Genomic DNA, 23258 nt, shown 5'->3' with positions numbered 1-23258 from the left:
CTGCGGTGGGCGGATATGGGTTAATTTCGGCCCTTCCGATCCAGGGGCATTTTGCCGAATGCACAAACATTTGGAATTGAGAAGAGCGAGCGAATTGTGGAAACGTGGGTTTTGGATTCACCGCGTGCTCGCAATCGAATTCGCATATTCATTTCGCACGAAAGCGCCCTCTCCCCGGTAGGTGTCACTCCGGGGCATTCTTCGCCATGTCCACCCAGGCATTCTGTTCCACTAAAAGCTGCCGATTTTTCATTTTCTTGATGCAGTCGTGACATTCCATTTCCCGGGGATGTAAATCGAAATGAGAGTCGAGACGAACGCAAATAATTGGTGATAACTTACACGTATTAAAAGGGATGTCTGTTTGTCTGTCCGCTATGTGTTTCCATAGGGCGGTACGGAATGCGGCCTCAGTTAGTACATAGGTGCTTATTATGCTCCCAAACCGCGTAGTGCTACTATCGTTTGCGTCCGACGTGTCCTTCGCATTGTTTTCTCGTTACTGTTTCTTAAGGCCGTTTTACACGGTACACGGAATTGCGCAGGTTAGAGCTGCATTAATTTCTAAAATGGCGTGGAATTGCGCGAATGCATGAACGAAATTAGAACAGGGGCTATTTTGCCGTGTCGCATCCACGCATTCTCGCATGTGTTCTAGCAATTCACCGCTTTACACGACGCAATTTTGATTGCGCCTTCACACGTACGTCAGACTGCGCAATTCCGTGAACCGTGTAAAACGGCCTTTACGTCACGTCATACAACTTCTGCGGTTGGAAATCCTGCCTGCGTTCCTCTCGACACGCTCAAGACAAAACATAAAAATCCTATATGATCATGAAATCCATTTTAAAAGTTTCCCACTTCTCTGGGTACTATCCTTCCCGAGCAATGCCGGGTGGCCAGCTCGCCACATCTAAAATTATACTCGCAGTATTCTAGAGAGAACAAATAAGTGGGACTACATGAGGTGGAGTTAAGATTACGGAATAGGTTTGATACGATGGGGAGCTACCTGAAGGAAGTGTAAGGATAAAAAACATACTTTATAGGCTTCTAATTAATGAGAAGAGTAACCCGAAAAACTTGGATAAAATATTTGAGATAATCATTTAACTAGACGAGAGGGATGCTTATAATCATCTAGTCAACCTTTAAATAGATGTAGCAAATTAAATAACAATGTCTGAAATTGTCTCCGACCAGTCCGAACAAATTATCCTCCTACAAATAAATAAGTACTTTTCTTAGGTATTTCTTGTGAAAAAAATGACTCACAAAAAGAATAGGGACATTGAAAGTGGAATAAGCAGTCATACAATAAACATTATTCTAGCTAGAACAGATTAATATCATATTCTACTTTTAATTCATCATCGATTGCTTATAACGGTAGTATCGCCGATAAAGATTCCTTTTAGCTTAAGCTTGGCTTTGTCCCGACCCAACCCAGCATTGCTCATGTATTTATAAAATTGTGGTTTTTCTCTTTAAGCGGCATGAACTTTTTTGCAGCAGTTCAGCCTGCGCCTTATTCATTTGTAGTACGTGTAAGGAACTTCTAAGGAATTTACATTCCTATTGCCGACGATAATATCCTTACCCTTTCCCTACACTGAAATAAAGTATGGAATTAAGTGCTAATGGTACCCCTATGTTAAATTTATATGTCCAGTGATATGCTGGAGTAGTCTGCGAAAATAAGTGTATTTATTTGCTAATATAAGTTAAAATTCTATCAAACTACAAACATACTACAAACATATCACAAACATAATACAGAAAAATAATAATGAAAATCTCATAAGAAGGTTATAAAATTTAAAAATTTGTTGCACTTCAAAATCGTTTTAGATTTCGGATGTGACAATAGAATGCTAATATTTTGACGGAACAGGATGATTTTTCACAGTAACCACACAATTTACTGCAAATAAAATTCTTATGTACGCTAATTTAATTAGACTGAACGTAATTGGAGATTTAAATTGCCGATGAACACTATTTGCAAGCTGATTGATTTTTCCTTTTCTGCACTGATTTCCGGCAACAAACAAAGAACACCCAAGAAGGAAAACTTAACATAGATATTCCAAGACTAGCTAAAAAATTCTGTATTTTTCACACCATCTATCACAACTATGAAGATATTAAGATTTTTTAACCTCCTGGGGTTTACATAATTTATACAGAAAAAAGATAGTTTAAACTCACTATAGGTTTGCTCCACTCAGGTATTCCCAGACTAGCTATAAATTCCAGTGTTATTACACGGTATATCACTGCAGTGAAGATAATATTTTCCTTAAATTTCCTGTTGGTTTCATAATTAAGACAAAAAAATTGTGTACACTCATAAGAATTTTTTTCACTCTAATTATTCCACCCAAGCTAAAAGGAGATCAAAGCGTTTTCTTTTCTTTCCCTTTGATAAATTCACCGAAGGAGATAACCATTTGAGTCTTAATAATTTACAGAACGCAGTGGAACCCGATTTTGAGAACCTACCGTTTCTATCCGGGTGAAAATGTCATGGAATCCCTATAACTCATTATCGCCCGACTTCGCGTCTCCCAAAGGGTCGGATGCCATGAATTTTCTCACTCAGCTAGAAACCTGGGAAAACTTTTTAAAGTTTAATTCGCCAGGAAAGCACAAAAGTTCTTTCTTCCCTCAACACCGAAAAAAGGAACTATCATACAAAAAATATCATCTCCACGACATATTAACATAACAAACGAAGAAACCTAATTCATGGGACATAAGACCCGGAGAGTACCATAAATACAGAGCGATCGCAGGCTTTCCCGGCGTAAAGAATCCTGGAAGGTCACTCGGGATTTCCACCGGGTCAGGTTCTCCAACTTCATCTCGGCCGACGTTTCGATGTACGAGTTGTCCATCGTAATGCCCTGATGACGATGGACAACTAGTACATCGAAACGTCGGCCGAGATGGAGTTGGAGAACCTGACCCTATGGAAATCCCGGGTAACCTTCCACGATACCATAAATATGGTTTCCGATTCAGTTACACGCATTAGAAGGGTAGCCAAATGGGACTTTTCAGTTTATAAATCCCTTGCATCGAGCTTACACGATATAATTCAATAAAACAATACTTTGCAACGAACGCTAGAAACTCGGGAAAATTTCACAAGATTTACTCCTCCTGAAAGGACCAGCTCTTCCTTTAATCTAAGCCAACAAAAGGAGCGATCAAATCTTCAAAACAACATAACCACTACGATAAAATAACATCATCGATGACGAAACCTAATGCGTGGGATATAATAATATGATATTTGTAGGAATATCGCCCAACGCAAAGATTCACGACTTATCGATACGTTGGACTGGAACTCAGGGAATGAGTTCCAATGTAAATGACACTCTCACCAGATTCCACACCTCTTCAGAAGCCAGAGAAGGGGAACCAGATGGAGGAGTCGACGTGATGAGTGGGAGGCGGCTGTTGGCCGGGTGACACAGTTGGCAGCGCGGCACACGGAGCAGAGGAGAACTTTCCCGGTAGCGCAAAAAACAGACCGACTGATACCATCGTAGGACAAATATATCTCCCTCACTCAACTTCTCGGCGAAAAACGATGGCGCCTTCTAAACCATCGATGATATTTTTATTTTTACTTCCGAAAAGAGGACGCGGAGAAACAAAAAAACAAAACAGGGGAATCAGCAGTCAAGCGTGTTTCTCTATTGGGCCGCGTATTTCTTGGCCTATAGTATCAATCAGAGGAGATATTTATTTGGTAAATACCAAAAGTGAGATATAAAAAAATATGGCTAATTCAGGACCACGTCTTAACTTAGTGCTAATAAAAACGTGTGTGAAAATAAAAATGTGAGACGGCACAAGTCTGAATAAGCTAATATTGCAAGTCTTCACAAACACATTGTAAGAAGTAGTTGAATTCATTCTTGATGGCACATGTTCGTTTCCCCACAATTTTATGGTGTATTTTAGATGGCAATAATGACTGGAGCCACATCCCTTTGATTTGATGAATGACTTAAGCCGAATCTTTGATGGCAAAAAAATTGAGTTCTTCCCTCATCTCATGTGTAGCTAACCCTTTCCCATAATCTCTCGAGTTATATCTTTCACTGCAAAAATGAATAGAGACGAATCTTGGATGGCAAAAAAATTATTACCTACCCTGCAATCCAATATGTATTTTTTTAAATGGATATTTTTAGGAGTGACTTCATGAAATTTCTTCATGTTTAATCGAAAAAAAAGTTTGTAGATTTCACATGGATAACTTTAATCTCGTCTAATTTCGTCTCTGTGCGACATCGTCAGTTACAGGAGTTTTCAGTGCGCTTTAAAATTTCGTTATACAGTAGATTTCGGTTAATTGGGACATATCGGGACTTGTGCACTTTGCTCCAATTAAGCGGCTGCCCCAATTAGGCGAACTATCCTGTATATGGGCATAAACATACGTTGAAGTGATAGAAAGAAGATTAAAGAATGTTTGTAATGCAACATAAGTTTATTAAAATATGGATTTGATTAATAAATCAGCGAGTTTAGTTAATTTATTGCCATTTTTAAGAATAATAACAATTTAGTTAAAATTATTTTTCACGGCCTCGGGCCACGCTAAATGACTGCCTTTTACTAAGTCCAATTAAAGAGAAGTTCTACCCTCTTGCGGATAGTATAACAACAAGAGCTTTCAAAATAAGGCAAGAATAAGAACATTTGTGAAAAATAAGAGTAAAACAAAGGAGGAAAATAAAAAAATAGTATTCTGAAAACAAAAACTTTTAATTTTGTCGCGAGTATAGAGTCTATATCGCTGACTTATGGCCCAATAAAGCGGCATGCTGTCCCAATTAAGCGGAGAATACTCTGGGATACTCATCTATTGAGTTCTGTTCTTCTACATCTGCCCCAATTAAGCGGCTGCCCCAAGTAACCGGTGGACCCATTAAACGGAATCTACTGTATTTAGCTTTCACATCTCGTGAAGGAAAACTCAGATTTACATGCGGTTTTGCTTTGTTTAATTGAGAAAATATAATGTTATTTATTACATGAAAACTTCAGACAAGTTCCACATTCCTCGCCAGCCTAGTGGTTCGTTTAATATTTTCCTTTGTTATGAGTTGCTCCAAAAAATTATTATAAGTTAGACCAAGTCAAATGCGTTTACTTTCCCCGTGAATAAGGCAAGTTTACGCCTTGTAAGTAATCAAACTCTCACAAATAGTACTGAAGAGTAATTAACTTATTTGTTCGGTAAAATATTTGAAAAAGGAAATCATACGATGTAATCATGTTCATTTCCATGCAAAATATCGCTAAAATCAATAATAATAATATTAATAATTAAAATTATAATAATAAACAGGGGGAAAATTCTGTATTTGTACCAAACGATGTTGAAACTGGTGGCGATAAAAGTTATCCATGTGAAATTTACAAAGTTTTTTCGATTTTAACGAGTTTTAAATGCCCCCCCAAGCTCTCCCAACCAAAAACTCTCCCCCCCAAAGCAATGGTTATCTCTTTCTGAACGTTTCTTCATCTCTCTTTCTATCTTCCTCCGGCGCAGCCGTCTTTCCCACCCTGGCCCTACACGACCACGAGCAAGTAAGGGTCGCGGCCAACGAGCAGGAAAAGGCCAAGAGGTTCCACCAATCGAGAGGTGCGTGGTCCTTTTACTCTTTTGACTAAACGAAAATGCTCGTTTTTTCTAACCTAACAAGTAGAGCTAGTCGTAGAAATAAAAAAAATAATGATCGCTTGATTAGAGATGCCACCGCATTTTAGTTTTGAGAGCACGGTAGTGCACTTTATTGGACTTTCCATCTTATTGCTTCCATTTTAATTAATTTTTTCGTGATTGCCAGCAGAGAATGCCCTGATTAATCGAAAACAAAAAATTCTTCCTGCATACGAGAAAATAATGACGAATAATAACCTCTCGGCAGAACTTTGTGGCACAGTTTGGCTATGCGGAAAATTTAGTCTCCGATCGTATGAAATCGTTTCAGGCATAACGTGGAGGAAATGCAATATATCCATGACGAAAATTTAAACTAAGAATGATAATTGTCACACTTCAGTATACAAAACTCCACCACCGACCTTGACAATGTCCAAACCGTGGTTGGTGGTGGAGTTTTATATTGATTTGCGGAGTTAACCATTTGTAGTTCATATTTTATCATGAAAGTCTAAGATTCGCATATTTCGCCTTTTGTGCCAGAGGAACTCCTACAGGCAACAATGACATCTTAAGTACCAGTGCCACCAAGTTTTGCTAGGCCCACACGTAACTTTCTCACCATTACTTGACTCGCCGTCCACACGAAATTGTGCAGTTGGTTGTATCTGGGGCACCAGCCAATCAAAGATCCACTTTCATGCAGTCTGGATCCAATTCTGTGGTTCTGCCCTTAATGCTGCATGTGCATGAGCTGGGTTGAGTTCTGGCCTATACTATCCAGGGCATTTATTTTGGTTATGTCGTCGCGAAGGACTAACTACAAATACCAACACTGGCTAGCTTTGAGAGAATGATACGAAATTCGTAGCGAATATCGCTATTTTATACACTAACTGGAGTTGGCGAATATAAATAATAATAACAAAAATAAATGCCCAGGCAACTTCAACTGCAAGGTTGTGATGGTGGACGTTTAAAATGGTACTACTGCTGACTAAAAGAAGCTAACCTCATTACTAAAAGCATCTTTTTTTGTTGGCGCTAACGCTTTTTGATGAATTTGCTGTAGAGCTGTAGTTAAAAGAATGAAATGGACCATTAAAACACTAACCTTTCCCGCACAGTTTTGACTTCATGCAAGAGCTTATAATACATTCGAGCTCTAGCTATAGCTATGGAGATGCAGCGCGATACGCCATAAATTTGTTCTTAAAATTTTCCGCACTACTTTTAAATCTCTACGCACCTTTTTTTCTACTAAATTTTAAACGTTTCAGTGAACTCTTCAAGGTGAGTTTTCAAGCAATGATGACTTCACGGAGAATTGGAGGAGAAAAATTATCTTCAGAATGACGAGAGAATTCGATAAAGTTCCAGTAAAGTGCGAAATATTCGTGCGGGAAGCACAGTTGATAATTGAATCAAACTCTTTGTCTTCGTGTTGGAAAATATGGACAAAAGCTGATCGCAAACAAAAAGTTTTTTTCATTAAATATAATGAACTTATATATATACATTTTTCAGTTTTATTGGAATTAACGTAGTCACGGAAATGTATTTTTGCGATGGTAACAAATGGAATTGAATTTGAAGGAAAACACGTACAAGTGCAAGAAATTAAAGAAACGGGCTATTTGCTCCTTAAAGATAGCCTAGTAATTGCTGAATGACCCTCGTGAAAAATAAGATGTCGTGGTGGCTAAATTAAACGGTTACATAAGCCATTAAAATCTCATCTCAGCGTATGAGATAACGTTAAAAGGATAGAAACGTCATGGTAAGCCAACATTCAAGGATCTGGGTACGGAGATATTCCTGGACTTCGGTGGAGCTTGAGTGCCCTAGACGTCAGCTACGTACAAATACAAAATAAATAAAGTTGGCCAAAAAGTACAAGGGTGGTAAACATGTGTGTTTTAAAGGGGAACAGGATTAAAAACAGTTTTTCTCGAAAAAATAAAAAAAAAAAGTTTAACCGGATAGAAGGAATTAGAAAAATAAGTGTAGCTAAGGATTTTTAAGTGCTGAGAATTCGTTAGTACGTACTTGATGGATAGTACCTATCGTAAAAGTAATATCTAAGTCACAAAAAAAATCCGGTCCAGAGGAAAGTAAGAGCCCCCTTAACCTCAATGGACTTCCTCTACGATGGAAACCATTTATTTTAATAGCATACGCGTAAAGTATTAGTTTTGGATCTTAAAGCCAGGAGCACACCTCTTGAACGCAACAGCAAATTCATTCAATGAAGCAACCCTTCAATGAGAGCAGGAGGTTCTCTATACTCTCGAAAAGTTGACGAGACTAATTCAGGGTGCCAGGATGAAATTTACAGGAGGAAACGACTGTCAGTGCCAAACGAACGTGGTCACAGTGTCTACGTCAAAGAAACGGTCGCGGCCAGCGTGGTAAATATATAGAGTACACTCCTGCCACGGGTAATGTATCATTGACGCGCGTCGTAATTGCGAGAACCTTGAGATGAATCCCGTGGCCAAAATTGCAGGCAAAGACTCTAGGAGATGTCTCATTTTCCCCGGAATGCGGCCTGCCGTAGGCGAGAGGTGATCATCTCAACACCTGCTATCTCCAACGTGTAAAGCGTGAATTATATTCGCACTCAGCGGAAACGGTAAACGAGGGAAAACTTCAACGTGGGTGAGATGGCGATACATCGGGTTTTCCAAACAGCGGCTAGTACGGTATTAGTTGTGGTTTCAGACGTGACCTCACGGAATCGATTAACATCGAGATGCAAGAACTTTAATATACGTGATTCCATGCACACAAATTAACTTGAAATGACTCGAGGTTCCGTCAAAATGGATATCTTTAAGAGCGGACATCATGCTAGAACCCCAATGATTTTTTCCAGGTCCAACAGAAACGATAAATTGATAGAGTTATTTGCCAAACGGATAGGAATGGGAATTCGTTTTCCCCCCTTACGATAATGACAAAAATAAATGCAAGGCGTAATTTTGTTAGAGTATTTCCTGTTTATGTATAAACGTCTGGTAATGTAATACCCCCTACCACACGCCTATTGAGATGGCTTTCGGGGTAGAATATAGATGTATTTGGACTCACCTTCAAAACCTTGATCGCCACGAATAATTATTTACGTCTGATCACAGGTAATTTTATTTAAAAAGTAAATGATGTCTGATGGACTGATTATTGGAGAGTAATGTTCCAATAATAACGAAATAAGTCTAAAACTGCCAATTGCTTAGGTTTCTACCTAGTTACTTCGAACAGCGAGCAGATCACGAGATATATCTCGCTTGTTATTCAGCGATTCAAGTGTAGGCTGGTTTGAAGTCACGAAAATTCGCTAACAGGGGTGTATAAGCCTTTTCACAGTTACTAGTCGAAATGATTGGGGTAAGAATCATCCGAGAATCGTAATATCGAGTTTCACGACCACCACCTTGGTGGAATTCCGCAATAATAAAGCTACATATTTCAAGGAGGTTGGTCTCAAGAATGTAATACGAGTAATCTTTAATGAAAATTAAAAAAAATACCTTTCCAACTGTACTTATCATCAAGGGCATCACCAGACTTTATGAGGTATTTTATCTCGAAATTTCATTCGAAAATCCTTATTTTTATACAAGCTCTAATAGCACTACAAGCCCATGCATACGAAAAATATTAATTAATTCTATATTATATGCCAGTTTGGCAGAAAATAGATGCAAAATTTGTTATTCCTTAAGAGTCATCATAAAAATTAAACTTAGGCTGCTCACCGGCCTAACAATAGAGTTATTAGCAAATGAATACTGTAAATGAGGTCATATCACCTCAGTTGCATGTAAACGGTCGATCCACAGTCGACTCAAATTTAGAGAAAAATAAGTTACTTTAAAATGAAAGGATTGAATAATTTACATCCTCGGTACTCATATATTATTTTTAACCTCGTTAGCTGAAGTCTATGGTGATAAAACATTTTTCAAATGATCTTTTTTTAATGTCGTCGACGTGAACCTACTCCTAGCGAGAACTTAATAAATACTGAATTCACTGACCACATGGCATGATGTTCATAAGGGGAACTAAAAGCTGCAATCGCTACGTTTTTATTCTACAGAATGGGTATACGCGAAATATCCTAGCTTGAAAACTCTCGCATGAACAGTAGAGCCTGAAGTTAGTACTGAAAATGTTTCAATGTACTAACAGCCTGCATATGTTTCTGTGTCCCTCAATGCATTACAATAGCGTAATTTAGAATAGCGAACTCACTTACCTCAAGGAAAACGAATGCACGAATCTAACAAACTCATTCGTACAAATTCATCGCATGAAGAACAACCGATGAGTGTCGGTACCTGAACTGCATCTCTAATCTACTACCTATCTCTGTAAATTCAGACCGGCTAACCTTTGCACCGGTTATGAAAATCCGTGAAAATTCTTACGAATTTTCTTCAAATATTCGCAGAGAGGAATCCTAAAACCAGGAAAAAAACACTGAGGGACCTTTTCACAAAATCGAAGGTGGATGACAATGAACCATTGATAAATGCAGGACAACATGGCAACAAAGTGGCGGAAGTAATAAATGAAGCCTTCACTCGAGGCGAAACTAAACCAGACAGTCTCAGCTCCGTTGAAGAGGGAAATGATGAAGAAGCGATTCCGACGCCAATTAAACCTGAGAATTTACCTGGTACCATCACTATCGAGGAAGGTGAGGAGATTTCAGAGGATGCCTCTACTTCCAACGCATCCACCGATGATGAGCAGGAAATGGAACGATCGGAAAATCCCCTGACCAAATTCTTCCTTAGCATGGCGGAAACCACCTTAACTTTGCCCCAGCATTTGCAGATAGAAGTGAAGCAGAAGGTTTTTGACGCTGTCATCGCCGCCGAGACTGCAGCCATGCAAGAAAGCGGACATTTGGAATTCATTGAATCCAGTATCAGTGAACGCATGGCTTCACACTCCATCACCGCAATCAATCCGGCCAACTTTTGGTATGTCTAGAAACAAGAATGGTCCAATGTATGTAAGCACTGATGATTGAATAAATGTTGCCAGCGTTTTTTGTAGCCTTTGAGACTTTCATTTCAAGACGCCAGAAAAGCTGAGGGTGTAGATTTTTAAACAACATCATTTTAGTGTGTGCGACCGCAGAACGCAAATAATATATTTACGATTTTGATGATAGGATTGAAGGTAAGTTATTTTCGTCAAAACATGGGATTCACCAAAAAAAGGTAGCTTTACAAGTTAATGTTGTCATCATTGGCATTTCATTAAGAAAAGTATTTTAGGATATATTGGAGGAAATTCCCCGAAGAAGACTTCGAGATAAGTAGATGCGATAGGAAATATAATCACAGATACAATTATATTGTATGTTCCACAAATGTCATAATGGTCTGACCCAGGTTTTGACGCTACACACAACGTCATTCTCAAAGGTGAAAATACACATTTTACGAGCTTATTTATACCGTTTTGGAAGGTAAATAGGGGTAACTAAGAGGTGAAGTCGTTTGAAGGGCTCCCGTAAAGACCTGTAACAGAACTTAAAATAGAAGGACATTGAGAAGAAAATTTTAAATTTCCTTCATTCAAAGCATTGCTTTTATTGAAGATTTAATCCAATTCTATAGTGGCAGGAAATGAACCTGACGATAATAAAAAAATGCATTGATACGGGTCATGAAGTGAAATAAAAGTATTTGTGGAATATTGCCAGTATCTTTTAAATCATTAGTTCGTATGAATGATAATCACCTCAGTCCTAGAGACATTAAGAACGATAAAATGAATAAGGTCAGTTTCAACTAGTTAGTGATCAAATATAATTAATAAGATTGATCCATTTAAACTCTGTGTATAAGGACTTCTTTCAACATCTCCAACAATCCGACACCACAAACTCATCTATTTACTCAACACCAATGGGGATGAATCAGCCAGTAAAATCTTGAAATGTTCTTCAATTAAAAAATATTAATAAATTCTAAATGCAAAAATACAATTACTCGTTATAAAAGATACATTGTCCAGGCGTGATACGGTGGAAATCTTTGATATTCAGCTTAGTAAAACCACTTGTCTGTATCCACACACTTTTATTTAAACCGACCATGGTTTCGGCAACTTGTGCCATTATCAAGGTGCCTATGCCCTTGTAAGTAAATAAAAGTGCGTGGAAAGTGGTTTTACTAAGCTGAATTACTCGTCACGCTGTGCACAAAGTAAAGCATCGCAACACGTAAAAGAAATAGTTTGCTGAGGAACCGGTGTAAATTGTCGTAACGGTCTTTCTCATTCCGACTGGTTCCTTTGGCCATTAAAAAAAAAGAAAAAGTGTGAGCGCTCCTAACCCTCGACGCTCGAAATGTAAGTCTGCGTTGGCGTGTGCGGGATTACCCGACTCCGAGGTCAGGAAATGGACATTTTAAACAGAGAGGTGAAATATTAGCGTGCGGCCTCACGAGACACGTAACCACAAAATTAAAATAACATCGCGTGAAAGAGTAAATTGAATAATCATGTCTAGGTCCTTGAGTCTAAATGCTCGAGGTCACGACAAATTCCAATGCTAAGGAATGTATAAACATGGGTAGAGATTGCTAAGAGGTAATTGAAGTTGCCATGCGTAGGGACTTTGTATTTAAAGTATTTTTCTACTTAATCAATTAAAATAGAATCTTTACAAAAGTCTCATTTTTTTAACAAGCTCACATGGTATTTACTATGTGTCATTAGAAAGAGCACATGCTATTAAATGAAGTTTGAAAATTAACTATATAAAACTTAATAAGGATAAATCATTTTTATATTGTATTAAATGTGATCGTATTCCTATACTCGTATTGGTCAGAGTGGTGAATTGATGATTCTTTCACGCTTACGAATAAAAATATTGGGAATGCATCGACTCCTAAGGCAAATTATTATTTTGGTTAGAATGGTAGAACTTACTAAATTGGCATAACCTTGTACCAACCTAATTAAAAATGATAACTGACATTTTTCGCATTTTTTCTCCTCGCCCTAAATGCATTATGGTATTATTAAGTAGTTTTGAAAAAATTCAATTAATAATGCTGATTACAAAGAAAAAAATAGCTATAAGCGATTCCTTATCCAGCCGAAAAATAATTGCTATACGAGCTATTTCTCCCCAGAGTTCAGTTCTCAAGGGGAGCGTTTTCATCCTCACCGGGATAAATGACGCATTTACTGCAGCATGGGAAATAAATGGCTAGATGCATGCCCTCAGAAGGAGTAGGGCACATCAATTTAAAATTTACCGCCCATTCCGAATATGGCCTTAGAATAAAAAAAGAAGATCAAGATTAAAAAACCCAGTGCGCGTTTCCACATGAAAAATTCCTCTTTCCTTTTTTTTTTAATTCCCTCTTTTTACTACCACCTTCTCTGCTTTACGATCGCATCACCCACGCCTCTTCGGAGGCACACGTCACAGCAATTCCAATTGGGAATCGTTCCAGCAGCGCCACATATCGGAACGCTCCTCAGGCAACACCGTTTAATGGTCTCGCGTTCTCCAGTAGCGGAGAGATCCATGTATCTACGTGTGTCGACGTGTGATGCTCCAATTCCTTTGAGCTGGCAACGACTCCTTCCTTCCTCAACACAGAGCGACCACTTATGAAAAATCTTTCTCTATTGTCGGAAAACGATTATGGAACTGTGCGTGAAGGATTTTCTCTCTTTGTCTGTGTTTCAGCAAAGATTTTATCGCTATATACAAACCCTCGAAAGCGTATAATTTCCGCTGTTACTTCTTATCTTTTATACTCTTATGTTATTTTCACAATAAGTTATACGCCCATTACTAAATTTTCCCCACATAAATGTTCATATTTTGCCTATTATGAGATCTATTGTATTGTATAACCCCATCATGTTCATAATGGGCAACTCAAATAAAAATATTTCATATTATTATCAATCCTCGTTCAAGTCGCAAGTCCTCCTTCAGAATGAAGAATACCTTCCTCCGTCTCCACCGACCTTCCCTTTCGGCGACATATTACTCTCTCGAAACTACTATCATCTCCACATTATGGGGGATGATCAGGTAGAATGATAGTAGCGGAGATACGAGTGGAGGCTTTCGAAATGCGGTGCTACGGAAAAATTATTAGGATCAAATGGAATGACCGAGTAAGTAATGAGAAATTCCTAAGAAGAATAGGAGAGAAGTGAAGCATCACGAAAACCTTGATAAGAAGACGGAAAAACCTTATTGGCCTTATCTCGAGACATGATGGCCTGATGAAGACAATCTCCGAGGGGCAAGTGGATGGCAAGAACGGAAAAGGAATACCTCGAACAAAGTGCATGAAATAGGTAAAGGAGGACGTGAAAAAGAGGAAATATGTAGTCGTGAAAAGATTAGCTGACTGTCCAGCGATTTTCCGTCAGGATTATTCCCGCGTCAACAATTAGAATGCCAAGGGTTCCTCCGCTTTGTTGGAGACATCGTCAAGGCTAAATTACCATTATTGCGCAAGGAGTTCATCAAGTTATTTCACGAGGAATCTGAAATACTTCAGGAGGTGGTAGGGAAAACAATTATAAGCATATTTTATCCTATACACATGGGGTCGCAACTCTTTAGTTACTGAGCTATGGCAACCCTAACATTTTTCAATGCACTTTGCAGTTACCATGAAAAAAGTTTTTCTTGGATATCCAGCCTTTTTGATATTTTATTTTATACTATGGATTTTTATGTACATAAAATATCTAAGGCTGGACGATAGTGTGCGATTATAATTGTCTGAAAATTTTTAATCTTTGAGCGTAATTAGACTAGAGGTTTGAGCGAGTATTAACAATACCATTGCGCAATTATCACCGATTTTGAGAGAGAATGATCGATCATTGATCGAGGAAATAGAAATTGATTCATGATTTTCGAGTTTCGATCCGAGCTCGATTTTTCAACTTCAACCTTGACCATATCGCCCAAAAACATTAATGTGCGTGAATTTGTAAATTTTTAATACTAATAATTCATGCATGTATTCTGTGCAAATTTTTTTGGTTCGAAAATGCGTATTTTGAGTGTTTTTGGAATGAATAAAGAACGTTTTCGTACAAATTAACTTTTAAAGATCCGTCTTTTTTTTCGATTAATCGATATTTTGGTTCAAATATCGATTTTTGTTGAAATGTCTAGCTTTTCATTTTGATTAAAAATCGATAGCTCTAAAAATCGATTTCGAGAGACATGTATCCAACAGAGTATTCATGACTATATCACACCATCACGTTATCTCGAATCTTGCCTTTTCAATCTCGGGCGCATGCGCATATTATCACTCTGTTTCGTATTTACTCCGAGGTTGTGTCTAGTTCGAGCGGTTGTTTTCAAGGGCTTCCGGGAAAGATGGTCGACTCCTCTGAGAGGTTTGAGCGTGGGAGGAAGTGAGGAAGGTGAGAGGAGTGCTCTTAATTGGGTCGAGTGTTCCCGTGGTCGGTTTGCCGTGGCCGCGGATCTCTAAAGAACGAGAGAGAATGATTTTAAAGTCGCAGGAGGAAAGGGAGGAAAGTAGTAATATTTCTCTTAGATGCACTGAGGGAATGACAGTTGAGAAAGTACCTACTCTTGGTCAATTCTCAAACAAACTGAGTGGGGCCACTCATTTTTTCTTGGGAAAAATTTGACTTTCTCAACTGTTGTAAGCTGTTTAAGCCGCGCAATCGAGGATCGAAATAACTTTTAATACCTTTATACTATCTTCTACAACTATGTTACGCTAACAAAGATTTAACGGAGTAAAACAAAAAGGAAAAGAACGAAAACAATATGTGTAGTTATAATTTCTTTACGTAATTGTGATGAAGCATGGTGTTTGAAAAGGCGTCTCCAACGTAATACTAACGTCTCATTTAAAAGTAAACAAATACATTCGTTACCACTTAAGCCTCTTTAATGCGTTCACCTTCACAATAGCTGCATGCTGTTTAAGCCGGGAAACCGAAATAATTTATAGTACCCATATACAAAAATGTTGTTACTCCCATCGTTTTTTTTACGGAGTTTAAGAAAAAGTATGAGAAATAAAAAATATACACAGTTATAATTTCTTTCCTTTAGTGTCACTAAGCATGGTGTTTGAAAAGACGTCTTTTCCGTAATACTAAAGTCTCGATGAAATGCAAGCAAATGCATTCGCTACCACGTTACCCTACACCATGCGCTTCGCTTTAGAATGGCATACACCAATAAATAAAATCAAATGTCTTCCACGAGAATGATTGGTACGACTCAATTCCTTGGGAAACTTTTTTGACCCATGTTGATAGTGCTCGAAAAATGTGGAAAGATGAGGGGGGGGGGGGAATAAATAATCTTGCGTCAACTCTTGATAGACTGACGACATCTCAGAAAAGTGACTACGATAATTTTTTTCTACTCCATCTAGATTAATGGTGGTGCAGCTACACAGCCTTTCTTGTTTCCTCATTAAATATATAATCCACCATTTAGCATTTAAATCATACAATCATTGAACTGCATCTTCTCTTTATCTCCAGCATAGTGTATCTAACAAACTGACACAAATTCATAGTCTATAATGAAAAATCGTACTACTTGTGGCACCACGAAAATGATGGTCTATCAAAATTCTCTCAATGTGTGAGCAACTATGAATAAATAAAAAATAAGGGAAATAGCTTTAATGCATATGGCTATCCAGATTTGGCACTAAAATCAGCCCCTAAAAATACAGTAAGCGGGATCTACCTCAGATCATCATCAGTTCAAGCGAGGTTTTTAAGTGTAAACTCATGCATTCAGTCACTCGCCCATTCCAGAAAAAGTAAGAAATTATAGTGTTTCTTCGTCACGGTTTGCAACCATACGCGATATAATTGGATGTTAGCGTACACACATACCTAGATTTGTTGTCGCGTTGTCATGCTATATTCACAACATATTAGAAAGGATGTACATCATGATTAAACTAAAATGCCTCGTGTACAACGGCCTTAATAGGATCTAATAAATGTTCCTTGTCGCAAGTTGTCCCTTTAATCGGTGAAATTTTCACCGCGCATTAGCGCTTACATTATGATGCAAACGAAAATGCCTCGAGTAAAACGAGCTCAAGAAGGTATATTAGGAAAGGTAAATTTGATGTCACTATTAGTAGTCTCTTAAAAAGTAAGTAGTCTGTAAAAAATTTAGAATGCATTTGTACTATGAACTACGTTGCCTGGGCATTGCAAAACAAGTAAATATGCGCGCACTCTCGCGCCCTGGTGCAAAGTTACTCAAAGTTGTCGGCCTCGGTAGCGGTAGGGTAGAATCCTTGCCTACCAAATAAGTGTTCGCGGGTTCTAGTCCGCCCTGGGTAGGTAGCACCTACCCCTGGCATGGTTGTCCGTGCACGCGCTAATTGTTACCTTGCTGAAAACCCTGATGCAAGAGACTAATAAGTGATTTTTTCGGTGGCATGGGAATAAATAAATGATAAGTTAACCGTGGTTGAAATACACCGTGAAATAATAGTACGGCTTAGCCGGGATTCGAACCTGGGTCAAATGATTTTTTTTCGTGACGTATTACACCCATTGGTGTAAAAATAATGCCTCGCGCAAAACGGCCTTAAAAAAGAGATGTAGGTATGTATAGAGGATACTTTCCAAACCTGCGCCTTGCTCCATACGGCGCGGAGGATGAGGAGGGCGCCAGTCGAGCAGTGGAGCTAGCGAGCCAAGGGATTCTCAAGTGTACAGACTTTTTTCTTGAGTGCGCGGAGTCGCCGGTTTCTTCCGAGTGTCCTCCTCCGAAGGAATTGTACTCTCCCTGTGAATCCAAGGTCTCTTTCGCTCTTTTTCCAAATCCCCCTGCTTCGCGGAAAAGGGTTGCAGCGATTGGGAAGTGGCGCGTGGTGAAGCCAGCGACCTTGCATAGACTATATAGAGGGGGTGGATCGTGTACCCATAAAGAGGCTAGAGAACGCTCTCCCTATTCTTCGGAACTTACCTATGCACAGCAGCGGCTTTATCTAGGATAATTCAACACAATAGCGACTCCGAATACCCCCGATGAAATTCATGGAATCCTATGCTGAGGAGAATCCGCGACAAGCTGCGCGAATCGACGCACCAATCACTGGTGACCTTGACCATCATCTGCTTGCATTAATACCGGACAATTCCACGACAGGACATCCAGCCCTGAAAACAGTGGATGACCCGGCCATCGAAACGTCGGAAATAATGGAGAGCTGCCCGCAAAGTCGAAAACAATTTATTGACGACATACGCATGGCTGCTGAAGATTGGGTTGGTTTTGATTGATTAAGGTGGATAAAAATCAAATTTTCTCAGAGATGAATATTGTTGACGTTCACTTTGTTACTCCGTGGACAATTTGGATGCTTTAATCAGACCCTTTTGCCAGCTTTAATTTTGCATAGAGGAAATCCAGTTGTTTACAGAGCTATCGTCGTAGGAATCGGATGTTTAAGGAACAGATAACAATACAGACCCATGGTTCCAAATGAAGACCGAAAGCCTCCCAAGACATCGTTCAAAATGGCACGTTTGAACTAAAAAATAGATATTATTGAATTAAAAAAATAGGTGAAAGCATCTAAGAAGGAAAACATTTTTTTTTTCAAATTTGCTGCCAAAGGCACGAAAAATCAATCAAAAGCATTGATATAAATTGATACAATACGAATTGTAGAACATAGGTGTATTATACAATGTCATAGCTCTAAGAAGGCTTAAATTAAAAATATGAAACGTCTGCTGAAATTAGTTTCAATCATCCAAATGCTAATGATGAAAAAATATACTGTTTTGCCCACTAATTTTATTGTAAGAGCTAACAAAACGTGTTTCGATTGTTACACAATCATCATCAGGTACTGACTTGATCAGGGACGGAGTAACTGACGATAATTGTGTAGGAATCGGAGCACGTGTTGTAAGATTTAATTATAAAATCAGTAGGCAAAACGATATCTTCGTTCATCATCCCATATGTTGTTCCACGACTTCTCTCCGAAAAAAGTTGACTTTATCCAAATACTAATCCCATAACTGTATAAGAAATTATATTTCTAATTTAATTAAGTGATCAGTTGAAATTACTAAATTTAAGTTCGTTACGTTTTCCAATATATTTCCTAGTAATCCAAACTGGAATGTGACGAACGGATTTATCTGCAAAATCAAGTTTTTTAAAAAAATGATTCATGATTAGAGACTGAAGAAGACGTTCTGTAGCAAATGGTGAGGATAGAAAGCTATATCGTGAGTAGGACGAGGCATAATCTTGAGAGAATTTGTCTGATTTTACTTTATGTTTTTATTGGCATTTTTTTAGAAACTCGTGAAGGCAGGAATTGACTCGAGAGAGAGTCAATTTCCGACCGTCGAGATGCAAGTAGGTCACACATCTCCGAGGCCATCTCGTTGTTATGCAAGAAACTTTCATCTCTTCCAACCCTTCCTCCCCACCCCAGCGCGCTTGTATCGAAAATGGATCCATCCGGGTTGATCTCTTTTGAGAATCGACCTCTACCCTCGCTCACCCCCTTCGAAGTGAGCCTCTCCATACCCAGGGTCGGAGGCTTTTCCAAGGCCCCAATATTATCGCTGCGGACGACGTTTTCCTTAAGTTTCTCGTTACGCCGTCTCACCTTGAATATGCGGCGAGTACATGTGGGATTCGGTGCAGAAAGATTCGAACAGTGAAATTCATTAAAATATTAAGGAAAGCTGCGCAATTCGTCAAAACATTTTGCGAGCGAAAATAGAGCGTTGAACAGCTTTTACGTTGATGACACAGGAGACTAATACCCAGTTTTACAATGTCTGGTTAGCGGTAACCATAAGATGATACACCCTTCCACTTTAGCTGGTGGTGAATGTTAAGTTCTGATTATCATGAAGTCTAATCATGTGCAGAAGCTAACCGGAACTTTCAACCACCTCTAGGTAAACTTGAAGGCGTATCATCTCATCGTTAGCGTTAACCAGACTTTATAAAAACGGCCCTAAAGGTCTACGAGCTAGGCTTAAACTACTGGATATATCAAGGACAGATTAATTTCAAACCGACACAAACGACATCATCTTAGAACATCACCATTTATAAAGGTGCGGAAGAAATGATAGGTAAGGGAGATATTCTGCAGCACGATTGGCTTCAGAAATTCGTTTTTCCCCCGAACAATAACGGAATTTCACAAACGCTTGGTGGGGCTCGGAAGTCACAAACAGTAGATTCCGGTTAATTGGGACATATCGGGACTTGTGCACTTTTCACCAATTAAGCGGCTGCCCCAATTAGGCGAACTATCCTGTATATGGGCATAAACACACGTTGAAGTGATAGAAAGAAGATTAAAGAATGTTTATAATGCAGCATAAGTTTATTAAACTATTAATTCGATTAATAAATCAGCGACTATAGTTAATTTATTGCCATTTTTAAGAATAATAACAATTCAGTTAAAATTATTTTTCACAGCCTCGGGCCACGCTAAATGACTGACTTTTACTAAGTCCAATTAAAGAGAAGTTCTATCCTCTGGCGGATAGTATAACAACAAGAGCTTTCAAAATAAGGCAAGAATAAGAACATTTGTGAAAAATAATAATAATAATAATACGTCTTTATTGGGCGAGATTGGGACTAGAAAGTCCCATCTTCCATCTAACCCCTCGTCAAACAGTAAATATATGCAGTTAAATACATTGTCTAGTTGCTCATGAAATTAAATGCAGAGAAATTACATAAAAATAAGTAGAAGTTCCATTTTCAATCAACAATTAGCATTATAATTTAACAAAGTTACTATTGACCAAGTGTAAAAAGATGTTAGTGAACGTGGGAAAAACCTAAGGATATTGACTGTCGTCCTTATTGGAAAAAACCCACTGCAGGAAAACGCCCACACAAGAAGGGGGGCGGGAAATAAGAGTAAAACAAAGGAGGAAAATAAAAAAATAGTATTCTGAAAACAAAAAATTTTAATTTTGTCGCGAGTATAAAGTCTATGTCGCTGACTTATGGCCCAATAAAGCGGCATGCTGTCCCAATTAAGCGGAGAATACTCTGGGATACTCCTCTATTGAGTTCCGTTCTTCTACATCTGCCCCAATCAAGCGGCTGCCCCAAGTAACCGGTGGACCCATTAAACGGAATCTACTGTATTTCAAAAGGGAAGCTCTTTTCTTTACTCTTTTGCCAACGACTGGTGTTCTGACAGCCTATCACCATGTAGACTCGGTTTACCTTCTTTCTTGCTGCTTTTCCACAAATAGTTTGGCCATATTCCCCGGCATTTTCACTCCTGCGTGCATTTGGGAGTAGAGAAGATAGAGATTGAACGTAGCGAGTCGTTTGAGGCTATCTTTGATCAGTAAGAGTAGGAGCTAAATCGATTACTTGGGTAATACGAACCACACGAAAGTATTCGGGCAGAAGAGGCATAAGAAAGGAATATTTTATTGACACCAATGTAGATATATTGGTTACTTGGAAATCCAATAGGGTAGTTTCCTTCATCAAAGAAAACGAAAGTCATTGATTGCGATTTGTTACCCACCATTACTGTATTCATAATATACAAATTATTTCGTTTTAGAAATACCGGTTTAAACGAATGGCAATGGTCCATTTTTATCCTCATTTGAAAAGGGCCAGATTGGCGCCCATGCGATGCCACTCCACGTGACGTCTAAGGGACCTAGTTTCTATACGAGAAGATAGGAGTTATACGTCGTCTGAGGTTACCAATGCATGCATGAGGCGCACAGCTCAGGGAAACATGTCTTAATAATCACTTATTAAAACTGGCTAAGGTAGGAAAGTTTTCTTCATTTGATAAGGTATTAATAATCCTTATTTAAGCCAAGCGCTACCAGCCAGCAGGGTACTCAGCTACCCGCTAGCAGCCTGCGTCGTATCAGCGCTCAACTCGCCTCAAGGTCACCTCACAAGGCGGCAGCTGGAACCAGAAATACGTCACACAGCCTTTTCCCATCATTCCTACTTAGCCGTCGCGTTTTCGCGCGCTTGAAATTTTTCACTTTTCGTTTAATCGCGATCAATAGATATCGTCATTCGAAAATCTAAGAGCGTGAAATGCGCACTCCAGGAGTAATAATCTTTCGATTCAGGCAATAAAAAAATAATAGAAAACCACCCTATTTCCACAATTCATCCTCAGTTTTCAGACTAATTTTTATGCATTATTATGGCATAACTTTAATACTGTAAGAAAGAATCCTAGTTGTTTATATTTTGACGAGAGATAACACTAACATACAGGAGCATAAAACAGCTGGAAGGTTGCGTAAAGAGAAAATTCTAATGGATTATAGGAGATCATCATAAATGTATTTGTTGCTTTGATTCTTTCCTTAAATGAACCTGATGCTGATTCCGTCCCAGGATTCAACACACGAGCACGACGAGGAAAATAATTTCATAAACGAGAAAAATATGAACGAACGAGCGTGCTGCGCCCGCTCCCAGCGGGCTTCCCCCGCTCTTTTCAATGCAGGTCCACAGAGGGATAGGCGCGTTTCTAATTTTAAAATGTAGAAAAAAAGGCAGGGCCTTATGTACAAATTTAATTGGAATGTTTATGTACAAATTGAGATCAGAGGACCTCTTTAAACACAACATTGGAAGTAATTACACTATCCTCTGTTAAACGCACATGACTCATACTTACGTATCAACAGGAGACTTGAATGTGGAATCAGCCGCATTTTGATAAAAGTAATTTCAAGAATGCGAGATATTGTTGCAAATGAACAAATGTATCAGTTTGTGCGCCGTTAACGTCAGGAATATTTACAGGTTTTTGTTGTTTTTTGTTTTTTTTTGTTTTTTTTTTTAATTATTTAAAAACCAATTTTAGGAAACAATAGCAATATTTACGAAATAAGATATACCGTCGCATGTTCTCTGATAAATTCTGTGCATTTTGGTACCCCATTTGTAAAGTTTGGTTGCGTATAAGTTGAGAAAAAGGTATCTATACAGTAGAAATAATATAGAAGATTTAAAGTGATTTGGTCCGTGAGGATCCTGTGCAAGATGAACACGAAAGCTTCCCCAGCAACAGTACTTTATGTGGAGCCCATGTGCTGCAGGCGTGCCTTGAACCGATGTGAATCGAGAAGATTGAGAAAGTAAAGTGGCGAGGGATCGGAAAGGAAGGAGACGAGATGATGACTTGGCTTGAAAAGGCACTTGAAAAGCCTAAAGGGTAAAGCCACTCACGGCTGATTTCCACCACTTACGCATGAAGTTTCGAGTCCTTCCCCTTCACATATTTCAGGAGTCGTGAAGGATCACCTCTTTTTTTCCACGAGGCTCTCGTGCCAAAACCATGAGGGGGGACTACTTAAGAGGCTAATTATTTTTAGGATTTTTTCCGAGTTGAAAAAAAGAAACCTCCGCGATGCGCTCGAATTCAAAAGGTTACTTTAGTGAGATGATTGCAAAAAAAGAGAAGAAATCTAATTGATGTCTGTCTACATCTTCCATGTCACGCCA

General features: G+C 38.7%; 1 protein-coding gene across 2 annotated transcripts in view; it reads left to right on the top strand.

Moving 5' to 3' along the window:
• Positions 1-23258, top strand: part of LOC124159138 — a 187468-nt gene that overhangs the window by 29092 nt on the left and 135118 nt on the right. The window contains exons 2-3 of one of the 2 annotated variants that reach the window (XM_046534716.1): positions 5585-5677; positions 10158-10770. In XM_046534716.1, coding sequence (XP_046390672.1) covers positions 5585-5677; positions 10158-10705 — 641 coding nt within the window. In that variant the 3' untranslated portion in view covers positions 10706-10770. Of the gene's footprint in view, positions 1-5584; positions 5678-10157; positions 10771-23258 lie in introns of those variants that run through there. The other variant, XM_046534717.1, reaches the window with a different exon arrangement.

The sequence above is a fragment of the Ischnura elegans genome, chromosome 5 (genome assembly GCF_921293095.1).
Source record: "Ischnura elegans chromosome 5, ioIscEleg1.1, whole genome shotgun sequence".
NCBI classification, from domain to species: Eukaryota; Metazoa; Arthropoda; class Insecta; order Odonata; family Coenagrionidae; genus Ischnura; species Ischnura elegans.
The sequence above is the reverse complement of the archived record's forward strand: the minus strand, read 5'-3'. Positions and strand labels throughout refer to the sequence as shown.